At 33.7% G+C, this 14,550-nt stretch overlaps 3 protein-coding genes across 24 annotated transcripts; 2 read left to right on the plus strand and 1 right to left on the minus strand.

The window, feature by feature from the left end:
• On the minus strand, window positions 5,068-6,991 carry LOC104761770 (leucine aminopeptidase 1-like). Of its 22 annotated transcripts, none has more exons than XR_002036381.1 (5): window positions 6,593-6,991; window positions 6,181-6,255; window positions 5,987-6,051; window positions 5,714-5,826; window positions 5,068-5,381 (listed from the first exon to the last, which is right to left on the minus strand). XR_002036381.1 is itself a non-coding variant. In XM_019239849.1 (5 exons), the coding sequence occupies exons 1-5, from the start codon at window positions 6,626-6,628 to the stop codon at window positions 5,098-5,100; spliced, it is 555 nt and encodes a 184-aa protein (XP_019095394.1). In that variant the 5' UTR covers window positions 6,629-6,987; the 3' UTR covers window positions 5,068-5,097. The 22 variants fall into 22 exon arrangements, 5 of the variants coding, with proteins under 5 accessions (XP_019095394.1, XP_019095397.1, XP_019095393.1 ...); XR_763317.2 differs by having other exon boundaries at window positions 5,714-5,815; window positions 5,980-6,051; window positions 6,593-6,989; XR_763312.2 differs by having other exon boundaries at window positions 5,714-5,857; window positions 6,593-6,984.
• Window positions 7,502-9,907, plus strand: LOC104761772 (IQ domain-containing protein IQM5). The gene is made up of 8 exons (XM_010484889.2): window positions 7,502-7,629; window positions 7,722-8,222; window positions 8,313-8,415; window positions 8,493-8,558; window positions 8,649-8,737; window positions 8,838-8,925; window positions 9,009-9,341; window positions 9,435-9,907. The coding sequence occupies exons 2-8, from the start codon at window positions 7,732-7,734 to the stop codon at window positions 9,759-9,761; spliced, it is 1,497 nt and encodes a 498-aa protein (XP_010483191.1). The 5' UTR covers window positions 7,502-7,629; window positions 7,722-7,731; the 3' UTR covers window positions 9,762-9,907.
• On the plus strand, window positions 10,662-14,529 carry LOC104761773 (casein kinase 1-like protein 12). The gene is made up of 13 exons (XM_010484890.1): window positions 10,662-11,166; window positions 11,265-11,305; window positions 11,639-11,708; window positions 11,821-11,969; window positions 12,062-12,157; window positions 12,253-12,323; window positions 12,412-12,473; window positions 12,564-12,627; window positions 12,718-12,802; window positions 12,893-13,019; window positions 13,106-13,255; window positions 13,350-13,447; window positions 14,076-14,529. The coding sequence occupies exons 1-13, from the start codon at window positions 11,085-11,087 to the stop codon at window positions 14,292-14,294; spliced, it is 1,314 nt and encodes a 437-aa protein (XP_010483192.1). The 5' UTR covers window positions 10,662-11,084; the 3' UTR covers window positions 14,295-14,529.

A 14,550-nucleotide genomic window follows, 5' to 3' on the forward strand; every position in this document is an offset into this window, starting at 1 on the left:
AGGCAAGACAACATATAGGACATAATTTGAAAACATATGTAAAGACCACATCTAATCTCTTATTAATATAATATTTATTATTTTTAATGCATTTTACTTATATAAAATTTTTAATGATTGTATATCTTCATTGGTGAGAGACTCATCAATATAATAATTACTTTTTGTGTTGTTTAATTTGTGTAGTAATTTAATTTTACTTCATTTTAAATTACAAGATTTCATATCTGATTACATTTTCAATATATACACTTTTATCAATTAGTCATATTTGTTAATACAATCTATAATATTAATTATATAGTTGTTTATATAAATTATAATAGTATAAAACATCTATTATAAGATATGATTGTAATAATTATTATATTTTGAACTAATATTAATTAAAAAATATTAATCTGTAATTTAAAGTCATGCATAATGGAAATTATAAGTAATAAAATTTTCTTTTATGATTTTTAAAACAAAATAATAATAATGACATATAAACTATTGAATTATTTTTAAAAATTATTTTGGAGTTGATTGAGTATAATAAAGTAAAGATTATTTAGAAAGGGAGGCATGTGTCTTATACTCTTAGTCTCTTATGTAACACCCACATAAGAGGTTGTTAAGAATTTCTCAAAATAATATTGGATCCCACTTTATATGTTTTATGCTAATTAATTAAATCACTAATCCTATCCTATCTTTTTTTTGACAAACATCATATCCCATCTTATGTGCTCTTTTCTTAGAGGATTTAACTTGATATTTTAAGGATTTGGTAGGATTTTAATATTTTAGAATTTTGAAAGATTTAAGAGACTTTTAGGAGATTTGATTGTGTTTTAGATTTTTTCTCTTTTCCTAAAAAATAAAATGAAATGTGATTCTATAAGATTTTATTAGTTAACTTTGGGTGATTTTTAAATATTTTACAACGTACAAAAAGAAATTATATGCCAAAAAAAGAAAATTATGCTTATTTGTGAAGCTATAGGAGATGATGACGTACTTTGTCGCTATCACCAGAGAGTCTAAATCTGGTCAAAATGATCCCCTAATAACATATTTGATTGTTGAGATTTGAGTTTCTGATTAAATCCTGCAACAAAAAAACAAAGCCTTAGTGAAATGAAGAACAGAGGAAGAAAAATCTAAACAAAAAAGATGAGCAAACGGCACATGAAGAGAAGAAGGAAGAAGTCAACAAGGAAGTGAACTGAGTTTTCAATTGTGGTGTGACTTCCTGTAGAAATTTGTGAGCCACCGACATATCGCATTCCACTTCTTTATTTGTGCTTTTCATTATCATGATTCGTTTTGTTTGATATCTAATGATCAAAAGCTAATTATGTAACATATATGGATTCTAAAAGCAACAGCCCATTAATTTATCATGATCCGATATACTTTTACACTATGAGGTATACTTTGCGCAGACACAGAGGCAAATTGCATTACAAAAAAACAAAACGAGCTGAGGTATTCTAGTTAATACTGAACCTTGAGATTCAAATTAAAAGGAAGAACAGAGAGAGCTTACTGAACAAAGACGGTGGTTTAATTCACAGGAAGAGACAAAGCTTCAGGTTCACCAGTAGAGAAGGTGGCTGCTGGTCTGCGGAGATTAGAGCTGTCATTGAAATTGATCTTTCATCGACTGTTTTTTTTTTTTTTATGAAATCCTTTAGATTTTGTTACTCATATTTGTCAACTAAAAAGCCAAAAAAAAGTATTGCAAAATCATTCAAAATACCATTTTTTAAAAAATTGTGATATTTGAATAACACTAGATTTTAAATAAGTTTTATAATCCATGATTGAATAACAAGAGATTTTAGATTATTTTAAATGATTTTAAATAAATTTCAACTTGAATAACATAGGATTTTAAGAATACTTTAAATTTTTTTCAAAATGTGAAGTTGAATACCTCCCTCCTAGTTTAGACGGCCACATGACTGTTTTTTCATGGGTCTTTTCAAATAAATATCCACGTCCAATTTTTCTTTTTTTCTCTCCAATTTTTTTGGTCGTCTCAACATTCATCCACGCAGAGAAATAACATTTTTTGGTACTTTTTCTTTGTCTTTTTACTGCAGGAGTTTGAGAGTCAATATTCATAAAGTTTATCAACTATTAATATTTTGAGTGACATTTCTTATATATTTAAAAATAAATATTTAAGAACTATAGAACAAAATTCGAATTATTTCTCAGAGGTAGAGTGTAATTAGCTATTTTAATTGAATCATCATACATGCATATACTAGCTGTATATAGATATTGCTATTATGATATGTGATTGTTTAAAAGTAGCAATTGCGATTGAGAATTCTAATTTTTAGGTTATACATTAAAAAGAATTGTGTTTGTAACTTATTTCATAAATAAAAAAATGGTGGTCGTGTAGCGAGATAGTATATATAAGAAAGAGATTAGTTATTTGCGCTCTTCTCTTCCATTTTTCTTTAATACGAAAACTGTATATCAAAGATTCCAAACATTCACAAATTTATTTGAAAGAACAAAAAAAAGTAAAATAAAATGTTACTTGACCATGCATTTAATTAGTAATAGCTCATGTAATTTAGTTTACACTCTACGTCTCTTGCTCTTAAGGTGTCAAGTCCATGTCGTGTATCTGACTTATCGGTGCAATTTTAGACATCCATTTCAAACTTTGACCTATTGGTCTTAGGTCAAGCCATGACAAAAGGGAAGAATGATCTCCTTTTATGTAATATCATTTACTCATAATATGAAATCGACATTAAGGAATGTGACCCACCTCGTCGACAAAAGAGAAGAATGAATATTAGTGAATAGCTCATACAAATATGAAATCGATATTCAATATGTGGCTAATCTACATAACTATAGTATTTTCAATAGTTATAATATCTTAGACTTTATGATCACATATTATGTAGTTATATTTCACCAATGCGAAAACTTTAACATATATTGTATATAATTAAACAACATAAAGAAAAAAAACAGCACAAAAAGTAGACAAGAATATTCAAGTCGAAATACACGTAATTGTGGTTTTACTTGTTGACCTATTTGGGGGATGGTGTTTTTACGCCTTTTCTACTATATATATATATATATATCCAAACCCTTTTCTTACGCCTCGAGTAAGAGTCTTCTCAGTGCCCATAATAAAATCAAATAGTATTTTAATATGATCATTCAATTTTCTATAACTCTTAATTAGTCTCTAATATATACATTGTAACATTGTTTAATGAGTATTGCGATTGTTAAGTGAAAAAAGTGGCACTTTTTTTACAGTTCGAAACCACGTTTTCACTCTGTTTTACTCTTAAGAAAGCTTTGACAAATATTATCAAAATTTCGATGTCGATCTTGAAGGACTAAAACCAATAATTCTAGATTCATATATACAAACTTCTTGGTTACAAGGAAAACCTAGCATAACCATAGTTTTACTAATTAATCGTTATTGTCTTTCGAATGAATTATTGAATAGCGCTCTAAAACCTAGAGATTAATTTTGTTTATTAAGGATTACTGACCATAGTCCAAAAACATAGTTTTACTAAGGATTTTTTTTTGGTCCAGCTGTTTTAGATAATTCTTCTTATCAAAAACATTTTTTCAGGACTGCCAATAACAATTAAATATTGAGGGTTATAGGTGCACTTCAACGTCATATGACACCTATCAAAGAAAACAAGGATGATTGTTGTATGCGTAATCGTTATAATATACTACACACTTGTGTTATTTTGTGTCTGGTAAAAGGCGACCAAAGTGAGATAAATATACCAACAACTTTAAACTAACGCGTACGCACGCTGCTGTACGATCTAGTAGAAAACTAGTAGTAGAAGAAGAAGAAGAAACTATTTTGGGAAAACCAAAAGTAAAAGGACTTGACCGCAATTGGTTGACTCTGCATTTACATATCACGATTCCGAACCAGTTTTGGTGCTCTTTAATGTGTCTTTATCAGATACATATACTTACATGGTTGCTTTCTTTGACTGTCATAAATCATACTACTAACATTTATTTTATTAACGTAGTAATGAATCAAATTAATCTTTATACTACTAACATATATAAAGATGTTTGGACCGCTGAAAATCAAATTAATCACAACTTTTCTTAATCTTATTTGGCTTTTACACTATCAAGCATAATCATAAACATTAGTGTTATTTAAATTTTAGTGACCCACACACTCCACCTAACTCCAATGTGATAGATTTGATTTGACTTGTGTAAAACCCTTTAACCAAGCCGTAATTTCTTTTACAAGTTTTCGTTTGCTAGTTACAATTGATGTTTCATTGACGAAAAGAAAAAGTTACAATGTTTAATTATAAGTTAAAGGTTTCACCATCTTATTCTTATATTAGTCCCAACCCAAAGACGAATTATTGCTATAGGACATGATATCAATATAAGTAATACTTTGGTGCTGCCATCACAAATTTAATAACATTCTTTATTATTTGTAGTACCTGATTAGGCTCCTAGATTATACTGGTATATTAGCATTATATTATTAATCTTAAAAACTTAATATCTCAAACCATAAGAGTATAATTAAATTTTCAACACGGCATAATTGAAATAAAAATCTTATATGCAGAATCGGTTAAATTTTAGAAGTATAAACTTCAAATATAAACAGCTCGTAATCTGAATAATTCAACATAATGATTTAATTCAAGAATATTTGTGTTGTTCTTATATAGATTTGAAAGATTGGTTTGTTTCAATAGAAAAAGCACACAACCCAAGAATATTTAATCCTAATAAGTAGACAACAGAGCAAATCCGTTGACCGTAAAAATATTGAAATCCATAAAAGTTGGGAGTTATATAAGAGCAAGGGCATTGGTGAGGGACAATTTTTGGTCCCTCAAATTTAATAATAACATTTTGAAAGTTTTTTATTTTTAGTAAGAATATTGGTGTCTATTTGTATTTGGTCCCCTGAATAAAATAATAATATTTTGAAAATTTAAACATTAATTTAAAATTGAAAAACAAAAACATACAATTAGGAAATTAATAACAGAAAACATAAAAACATCAAAACAAAAACAAACATTTCATAAACTTTTAAACATACAAAACACAAAAGCATATTAAAATAGAATAGGACAACTCAACAAACCATAAAACATGATAGTGTTTGAGACCATCCATACCAAGAGTAAGCACATTGGCAGGAGAGTTAGTGAGTTCTCTCCCGAAAATCACACCGTAAGAAACATCATCATCATACTTCAGCTTCTTCTCTAGCGCAGGACCAGTTCCAAATCCAATGATATCAACAGACTTCAAAGATGGTTTCTTTGATTCAGACTTATACCTACTATCTTCAAACAAACCAGGCACTATGCCTATAGACACAAACACCCAAAATCAGTTCCAAAACCGTAATAAACAAGACTCAAGCTTCTCTTGTTACTAACTAAAGTTACCTGAAGCTAAACCTGATGCAGAACTAAGCTTAGACTCATCAGAAACACTTGNTAGAAGCTTTAGAAACTGTAACTACATCATCACCAAGGCTATGGCTAGGTTCCAGAAAAGAGGCCGAGAGTATGACCCATGGTTTAATTTTCGCAATGAAATAGTCTCATTCGTCCCCAAGGTGTACAGCTCCATAGCATTGTGAAACACCTATATCACTGTGAAGTCTATGGCTAGGTTCCAGAAAAGAGACTTGTACCTTAGATTGGGGAATCAATTGTTTTGCGCAGTATGGTTCTCTCTCTGGTGAAATTGATTCCTTGACACCAACCACTTTTATTTCATGAATCTCCTCTACGACCTGTTGAGAGTCTTCTTCACACATAATCAAGATCTCTCATCTCTATATCATATGTTTCATATCACACACAATCCCATCCATACGTTTCACAATTCAATTCTAAAGATAAACAAGATGAATCCTACATAAAGATTATTACGAGCATAAGTTATTTTGGTACATACGCGCTACCTCCTTCAATGAACCGCTCAGCCAAGATAGCATTTTGGCAAGTAAATTCACCAAAGAGGGGAATCCTGCATCAGAAAACATATACACTATTTCTACAATTAACATATACACCACAAAACTGTATGGAAACTTTTCTCTGTTAATGTTAACCTCGTCACAACGACCAAACTGAAGCATCTCTTTACCAGACATACCATAGGAAGCAAGATGCAAAACACAGTCCGCTCCATCTAAAGCCTTATCTACATCTACTTTCTTAGTCAAATCCCCTGTTTCATCATCATCANCCACAAAACTGTATGGAAACTTTTCTCTGTTAATGTTAACCTCGTCACAACGACCAAACTGAAGCATCTCTTTACCAGACATACCATAGGAAGCAAGATGCAAAACACAGTCCGCTCCATCTAATGAACGATCTACATCTACTTTCTTAGTCAAATCCCCTGTTTCATCATCATCACCATCAATTCCACTAAAATTGACAAGAGAGCGTTGTTTGTGATCTACCAACTAATTCATAGGATTTGAGATTTAAGAAATTAAGAGATCAAATCGATGGAATTCAAAGGTTAGATAGAAAAAAGGGATCGATGGGATTGAAACCTTGGATGCAGAGAACGCCACTGATTCTGAGATCATCGGACCAAGGAGAAGAGTCGCGGAGGTCGAGCGAGCTCCATGGCGAACGAGCTCTAAGCAGAGGGCGGCACCGACGAAGCCGAGACCTCCAGTGACGACGAAGGTGTTAACTTCGACTCCTTCGTTCTCACTCCTTCACCGATTGGTTCCGATTTGAGAGAAAAATCTCTTCCGATTGCAGAGGCGAAAAAAAGAGAGAGAAGAGGAAAAACGAGAAACAAGAGAAGTTTTTTTTTCGTCCCTAATGCTGTCCCTAAGCCAATCACAAACAACCACGTGGCCAAGTCGACGGACGAAAAACGTCCCGTTTGAAGATATGTTTCTTCGTTAATGGACCATTTTTCATTTATTTTTAAAACAAAAATCATGGGGGACGGAGCAAAAGGACGCCGATGCACATGGTCTAAANGTTGGGAATTGTATAACAAAAAAAAAAAAAAAAAAAAAAATCCGACGACGCATTCAAAGACGTCCCCACACGTTCGGTGCGTATGTATATCAAACACGGCCACATTCACATTCACATATATGTTAGTAAAGTGAGTATTTATGTATATGCAACTCCTAACAGTTCCATCATCACTACGAGTCTACGAGAACGTATTCAAAGTTGCCTTACACGCTAGTATGTATACAAACCACTAACAAATAAATCTATAACATTGGAATATGAAAATCAAGAGCTCGTGTGGTTTGATTTTTTATTGCGGTTTTTCAAGTCCGAGGAAAACGTAAAACCTTTGAATCAAGACTGGAAGAAAAATCTTCACTGCGTATCCTAAGGTCCAATCTCATTTTTTTTGTTCTCACCAAAATAAAATAAAACGCTAATAATTACATCATACATTATATAGCCATTGATATAAATATAGACGACAGATGGGCAAAGAAGAGACATAACCAGAAACAGAGTTCTTCTTTTTGTCTTTAATAGGTAGTGTGTCTCTGTTTTATACAAAAAAAAATCTTTCGACGAAACTTCTTCAGATTGTAAACACAGTGTAAGTATCTTCCGCAATCTTTGGATTACAATCCTAAAACAATTTTCATTTTCTCCAACTCTTGTCTGAATCTGTACTTATCTTTTTTACAGGTTAGCTTCAATGGCTTTGTCTTTGGGATACTTACAAAGAGACAACAGTTTCAAGAAAGATTCACGAGAGTGTGAAACACCAAGAATCCGTAATAACCCAGTAAACATGTATCTTGAGAAGACCTTGTCGTTCAAAGATTTGGTCAACCAGGGTAACAATTACAACAAAGAAGATAACAGCGGGGTCAAAACGAGAAGAGGTATAAACTTGAGAGGTCCTAAACCAGATAACATGATTCTTGAGAGGAGTCTCTCGTTCACGAGCCTAGTCCAAGTGGGAGGAGAAGACGATGATGACGAAAGAGGATCGTCTCCGAAACGAAGGAACAGAGGCAAAATGGGGAATTTAACGGCGTTGAGTTTACCAGCACCGACGCCGTTTTGGTCTCCTAGACCTTCAACGGAGCTAGACGCCGCCGCCGTTACGTTACAAAAGGTTTACAAGAGTTATCGAACGCGTAGAAACCTTGCTGACTGTGCGGTAGTTGTTGAAGAGTTATGGTACGTTGAGTTCTATTTTCTTATGAAATAACCCCCGTTACTTTCAATTTTGGAAGATTTAACCCCCTGATTTTGTGTGCTTTTGATTAGGTGGAAAGAGTTGGAATTGGCAACGTCAGAACCGTACAAAACCAGTGAGAAACCGGAGTCGGCTGTATCTAGGTGGGCAAGAGCTGGAACTAAAGCAGCAAAGGTAATTTAAAATTAATTAAGGTACTAATTAATTAATGTCATACATTATCATTAACCATTTTGTTCTTTTGGTTATAGGTGGGGAAAGGATTGTTGAAAGATGATAAAGCACAAAAATTAGCATTGCGACACTGGTTAGAAGCCGTAAGTATTCGACTTTTTGTTTATTGTTAGAGACTTTGATATTGACATATGACTTTGGTATATAATAAAACATATTCTTTTTTATTATAGATTGATCCACGACATAGGTACGGGCACAATTTACACTTGTATTATGATGTTTGGTCAGCAAGCGAGAGTACTCAGCCTTTCTTCTTCTGGTAAATTCATAACACAAACTTTAATCAATATTTATTTCTAATTTTATTCTTTAGTAACCTAAGCTGATTTGGTAGCCAAACCTTTTGAGTGATACTAAAGGTTAGACATTGGAGATGGCAAGGAAGTAAATCTCATCAAATGTCCAAGGACCCTTCTTCAGCGTCAATGCATCACTTACCTTGGTCCGGTACGTATATACTTTGTTATTTGGTTAGTTAATTCCGATTATTGAAGACAACAACTGATTTTATATTTGGTTTGGTTAACCAGAAAGAGAGACAAGCGTACGAAGTGGTGGTGGAAAATGGGAAACTAGTCAACAAACAAACCAAGAACATTGTGGAGACTATCGAAGGAACTAAATGGATATTCGTGTTGAGCACGACAAGAAGACTATACATTGGTCAGAAACAAAAAGGTCGGTTTCAACATTCGAGTTTTCTCTCCGGCGCCGCCATTACCGCCGCCGGTAGAATTGTTTCACAAGGCGGAGTTGTAAAAGCCGTGTGGCCATACAGTGGTCATTATCTCCCGACGGAAGAGAATTTTAGAGAATTCATCAGTTTCTTGAGAGAAAACAACGTGGATCTAACTAATGTCAAGGTGATTAAAGCTAATTAAAACCTCTAACTACGTCAATAATTAAAATTCGTTATAAAATGTTTTAATTATTTTTCTTATTCAATTTTGTTATAGATGAATGCGATTGACGATGATAATCATTTGGTCACAAATGACGGAAGCACAAAGCCGTCGAAGGTGGTGGTGACGAAATCGGACGGTTCAGATGAAAAGAAACGCTTTTCGTGTAAGTGGAGTACTGGAAACGGTCCTAGGATCGGGTGTGTGCGGGACTATCCAATAGATCTACAGACGCGAGCGCTTGAACAAGTCAACCTTTCTCCACGTGTGGTCAAAGGAACAACGGGGTTATTTGGCCCAATACCTTCGCCAAGGCCCAGTCCAAAGATTCGTGTCTCTCCTAGACTATCTTGCATGGGTCTTCCAAGTCCAAGAAACTAATTTCCTTTTCCATTTCCTAATTTAATCAATTTTTCAAATATTTCCTTTTTTTTTTGCATTGCCCTAATGTTGGGTGATTCTTTAATTAGAGTACAACTTATACTCGTTTATAATTCACATAATTTAATTTTACATATACTTTTTTTTTTTTTTGAGGTTTGTAACCTTTTTTTATTTACTTTGTAACATTTGTACTTTTACATCATTATTTTTCTTCAAACAATTGTAATAGAATAATACCAAATAAAAATAATAAACGACTATTTCGTTCGTGGAAAACAGTTAGTATTTATTTGGACCGACCACAGTTACCAGATATTTTTAAAATCTTTCTCCTCGTATAATGTATGATTAGAAGAATTTAGTAGACCAGAGAGTAAAAGTCAAAATACGTCACGTGCGATTTACATTTTAAAGTGGCATTTGGAAGTCACGTGAGAAACGATCTTTACCGCTCACCAACGGCACGCGTAGCTCTCACGCTTGGTGACCCATTTCTTACTCTTAGCCAATCCAAATTTACCATTTTTTTATATTCATTTTTAAATTTATGACTTCAGTTTTTATCTCTACGCGTGTTAATAACGTTTAAATACCGAACTAAACCGGAAAATCAATCAACCGTCGTTATGGATCAAACCAAAAAAAGACACTAATTAATCCTTTAACTAAAAGTAATACTAACGTATTGGTGAAAGTAATAAAATTTGGTATTTTCATAACGTATTGTTTGAAAATTTTAAATTTGAATAAGTGGTGATTAATAATGGAGAATTTTGTTAACTGGTTTTACGGTTTAGTTAAACCGGGATATTAGGAACCGTGCAAAGCAGCGAGCGAGGAATTAATTAATAATAATAATTACCTGTAAGGAAAGAGAGGAGAGAAGAAAAGAAAAGGAAAAGACTCAAACTTTGAGAAAACAAACAAACAAAACACCTTCATTCTCCTCCTCCTCCAGATCAAAGCTTCCCTTTTTTACCCTCGTTTTTTCCAATTCGCGTCAAGAGAGAGAGACAAAGAAAGAAGAGAGAATCTTTGTTGTTCCAGATCGTGAAGAAGAAGATGTGGGAAGAAAGAATGAAGATGATGATGAGTATCTGTTATTCTTCCCTGTTTCAGCCCTAATTCTGGGTCTTTCTTAATTTGTTTTTCTGGGTTTGAGCTGCTGATTCCGGTTGATTAAAGGGTTCGTTTTGGAGGGCACAAATTCGTTTTTTTTTTTCTTTGGAAAGAGAATTAAAAGTTTTCTCCTTTAGAGTCGGCGTTGAAGGTTGAGAGAGATTATTATAGTTTAGGGTTTTGGATATCTGAATTTGGTGAATGTCGATGGAGTCTCGTGTGGGAAACAAATACCGTCTCGGCCGGAAGATTGGAAGCGGTTCATTCGGAGAGATCTATCTTGGTTCGACTTTTTCTTCAATTGGATTCGTTTTTTTTACCTTCTTAACAATGTGTTGGTTTGGAATTGCTAACTTTGTCCTTGGGATGTTCTTTCTTTAGGTACTCATATTCAAACGAATGAAGAAGTTGCAATCAAGCTCGTGAGTTCTTGTTGCTTCAAAACTTTGTTCCCTGCTTTTTTTGTGTGTGTGTGTGTTGATAGCATCATCTGAAGATGTTTTCATTACGTATAGAGACAATGTAGTTTGTTTGCTATAATAAGGAATGATGGATTCACTTCTGGAGTTAGATTTGGACATTTGTTAGAGCTTTAAAACATTTAATCAGCTACTTGAGTTAGATCAACATATAGGATAACAAAAGTCATTTCTTATTTCTCTTAAGCCTCTGTCAAATTTATCAGCTGAGTATGTTTTTTATTGCCAGGTTGGTTTGTTATTGATAATAAGAGTTCTCTTTTTTTTTTATGGCAGGAAAATGTGAAGACGAAACATCCACAGCTACTCTATGAATCAAAGCTGTACAGAATTCTACAAGGAGGAAGTAAAAATATTCATCTCTGATAAAATAGTCTTATGGTTCTTTGTTCTGTCATTCTATTTGCTCTTTTTTATAACCATGTCCTGAATCGCTTTTCAACCTCTGATTATGGCAGCTGGTGTTCCAAATGTGAAGTGGTTTGGTGTTGAAGGTGACTACAATGTTCTGGTGATGGATTTACTTGGGCCTAGTCTTGAAGACTTGTTCAATTTCTGTAGTAGGAAACTTTCCTTGAAGTCAGTACTCATGCTCGCAGATCAAATGGTAAAAATCACTGTTATCTTTATATGTGACTCTTTTTCGTCTTTAGCTTAGTTTTACTCATTGACTATGTTGTTTCCTTCCTTCACATACAGATAAACCGTGTTGAGTTTTTCCATTCGAAATCTTTCCTCCACCGAGATCTTAAGCCAGACAACTTTCTTATGGGTTTAGGAAGGCGTGCAAACCAGGTTTCCTTCACCCTTATCTTCGATTTTGTTCTCATTTTACTTTTGAAGTTATTATCTCGGAAACGACTCACTTTTTTTTTTTGACGTTTCTAAAGGTATACATTATCGACTTTGGTCTTGCTAAGAAATACCGGGATAATACTACCCATCAGCACATTGCTTACAGGTGAGACAGTCGAATCAACTGTTACCAGTCTACACTTCTTTTTTTCTACTTACAAATCGAAATTTACCTGTCATTTACTATTTTGTAGAGAAAATAAGAATCTCACTGGAACTGCAAGATATGCTAGTATGAACACTCACTTGGGAATTGGTAAGTTTGACAAAAACCTGTTTTAGTTTTTTTTTCGGGTTTTAATGCTCTCAACACTGCCCTTGTATTAATGTAATGTTTTTCATGTAGAGCAAAGCCGAAGGGATGACCTAGAGTCTCTTGGTTACATTCTCATGTATTTCCTAAAAGGAAGGTGAGTAGTACTACCTACATACATACCTGTTTCGTTTCACTTTGTTCTTATCCTCAAACCTTATTGTAATATACGGTGGTTTTGTTTTAGTCTTCCTTGGCAAGGACTTAAAGCTGGAACCAAGAAACAAAAGTATGAGAGAATCAGTGAAAAGAAAGTCTCTACATCCATTGAGGTAAAGTTTCAAACTTTCAATCACAAAGTTGATACTTTATTTCAAACTTTTAACTCATTTTACCTTAACAATTTGCTCATCTTCCTCCAGTCATTGTGCCGTGGTTACCCATCCGAATTCGCATCTTACTTCCACTACTGTCGTTCGCTTCGATTTGATGATAAACCAGATTACGGTTATCTCAAAAGAATATTCCGGGATCTCTTCATCCGCGAAGGTTCTGAAACATTTTCTTCTTTCCCTCTCAAATCCCCATGTTTTCCCAACTCTTCACTTTCTAACATTCTCTTTTTTTTTCGCCAGGGTTTCAATTCGATTATGTGTTTGACTGGACCATATTGAAATATCAACAGTCACAACTAACAGCTCCTCTATCACGTGGCTTAGTAAGTCATGGGGTTGGAACTAGTGCGGGTTTGCCTCCTGGACTAACCAGCATGGATAGATACGGAGGTGAGAATTGTAAAACTTATTATGAGCTCTTGAACCAATCGAATGTTTTATTAAAAACTTAGAAAGTTTAAAGCTTTGTATGTTTTGTTTGAAGGCGAGGAAGAAGGAGGGAGACCACCAATGGATTCATCACGAAGGAGAATGTCAGGAGCTCTTGAAAACTCTGGCAACTTTTCATCAAGAGGCCCAATGGTATGATATATTGCTCTGTTTTGTTTTTTTTTTCTCTACACAAAAAACACTGTTTTAGCAAATCTAAAAGCTCTCTGTCTCTAGATTTTAAAGTGTAAAAAAAACAAAACAAAAAAGAATTTCTAGACTTTTCCATTAGCTTTGGTAGCAATCAATTACGTTTGGAATGTGAAAGCGGTTCTGAAGTTAACATAATCTCCATGAGGAAAATTCTTGTTGAATTTGCTGAGAAACAACACAAAAACTTAAAAAATTTCTATAACTGGACTAAGTGCATTTTGATAATCTTGCTTGAGAATGGGGAGTTCGATTTAACAAAAAATAAAAAGGTTTATTGGTATATTCAAGCTGCATATAATTCTGTAGGTAATTATGATTACTATCTAAACTAGTTTCCAGTTCCACTTCTGCATGAGCAAGTCCCGACTTTGATATGGAAAAATGAATTAAAAAAAAAAAAAAAGAACCAAAAACAAAATTAATAGATCCATAAAAGTTTCAAACTACTGTATATATTTATATTCCTTCCATATTTTGATGTATGCTCTGTTCAAAATGTGTGACTGGTTTCTTCTATATAAGTAAATATTTTTGTCCGTTGTCAACAATTTGATGCGTTTATTTACAGATGCCAAGCTCGTCGCTGTTCGCACAATCAGCAGGATCATCGAGGAGAGTAACGTCGGAGGAACTACAAAGATGCCGTACCGGGGCCGGATTAAGAAACTCTCCGGCGATAACAACGTCGGAAGGGAAGAGATCTGCTTCAACCAGAAAACATTACGATTCTGCCATCAAAGGCATCGAGACCCTCCAAGTCTCTGACGAAAGGTTTCACCACCACTGAATCCATCCATCCATCGTTTAGCAGAGTTGTTGTGTTTTCTTCAGAGCTTTTTTATATGATATATAAAGCTTTGGACTCTATTATACTGCAGAAACGAGATTGATTTTTTTTCTTTCTAAAGTTCATTAATCGCTTTTTTTGTTCTGTTTTTTTTTTTTTTACTACGAAGGGAAGTTAAATTCAGTGTTTTGGAATTGGAACATCGCATAAAGTATTAATTACGTTATAGCGTTTAGCAATACGACGAACTCGTATT

Source organism: Camelina sativa, chromosome 18 (assembly GCF_000633955.1).
Source record: "Camelina sativa cultivar DH55 chromosome 18, Cs, whole genome shotgun sequence".
NCBI classification, from domain to species: domain Eukaryota; kingdom Viridiplantae; phylum Streptophyta; class Magnoliopsida; order Brassicales; family Brassicaceae; genus Camelina; species Camelina sativa.

What these genes read in the sequence shown, in the direction of transcription:
- LOC104761770 (XM_019239849.1), bottom strand. Translation starts at nt 6,628, where the DNA reads ATGATCTCAGAATCAGTGGCGTTCTCTGCATCCAAG. An exon ending in TGGCGTTCTCTGCATCCAAG is followed by an intron (nt 6,500 to 6,592) that starts GTTTCAATCCCA and finishes CCTATGAATTAG; the next exon opens with TTGGTAGATCACAAACAACG. An exon ending in GGATTTGACTAAGAAAGTAG is followed by an intron (nt 6,235 to 6,411) that starts ATGTAGATCGTT and finishes CTAAGAAAGTAG; the next exon opens with ATGTAGATAAGGCTTTAGAT.
- LOC104761772 (XM_010484889.2), top strand. Translation starts at nt 7,732, where the DNA reads ATGGCTTTGTCTTTGGGATACTTACAAAGAGACAACAGTTTCAAGAAA. An exon ending in CTGGAACTAAAGCAGCAAAG is followed by an intron (nt 8,416 to 8,492) that starts GTAATTTAAAAT and finishes TTTTGGTTATAG; the next exon opens with GTGGGGAAAGGATTGTTGAA. An exon ending in GCATCACTTACCTTGGTCCG is followed by an intron (nt 8,926 to 9,008) that starts GTACGTATATAC and finishes TTGGTTAACCAG; the next exon opens with AAAGAGAGACAAGCGTACGA.
- LOC104761773 (XM_010484890.1), top strand. Translation starts at nt 11,085, where the DNA reads ATGTCGATGGAGTCTCGTGTGGGAAACAAATACCGTCTCGGCCGGAAG. An exon ending in ATGTATTTCCTAAAAGGAAG is followed by an intron (nt 12,628 to 12,717) that starts GTGAGTAGTACT and finishes GTTTTGTTTTAG; the next exon opens with TCTTCCTTGGCAAGGACTTA. An exon ending in GGATCTCTTCATCCGCGAAG is followed by an intron (nt 13,020 to 13,105) that starts GTTCTGAAACAT and finishes TTTTTTCGCCAG; the next exon opens with GGTTTCAATTCGATTATGTG.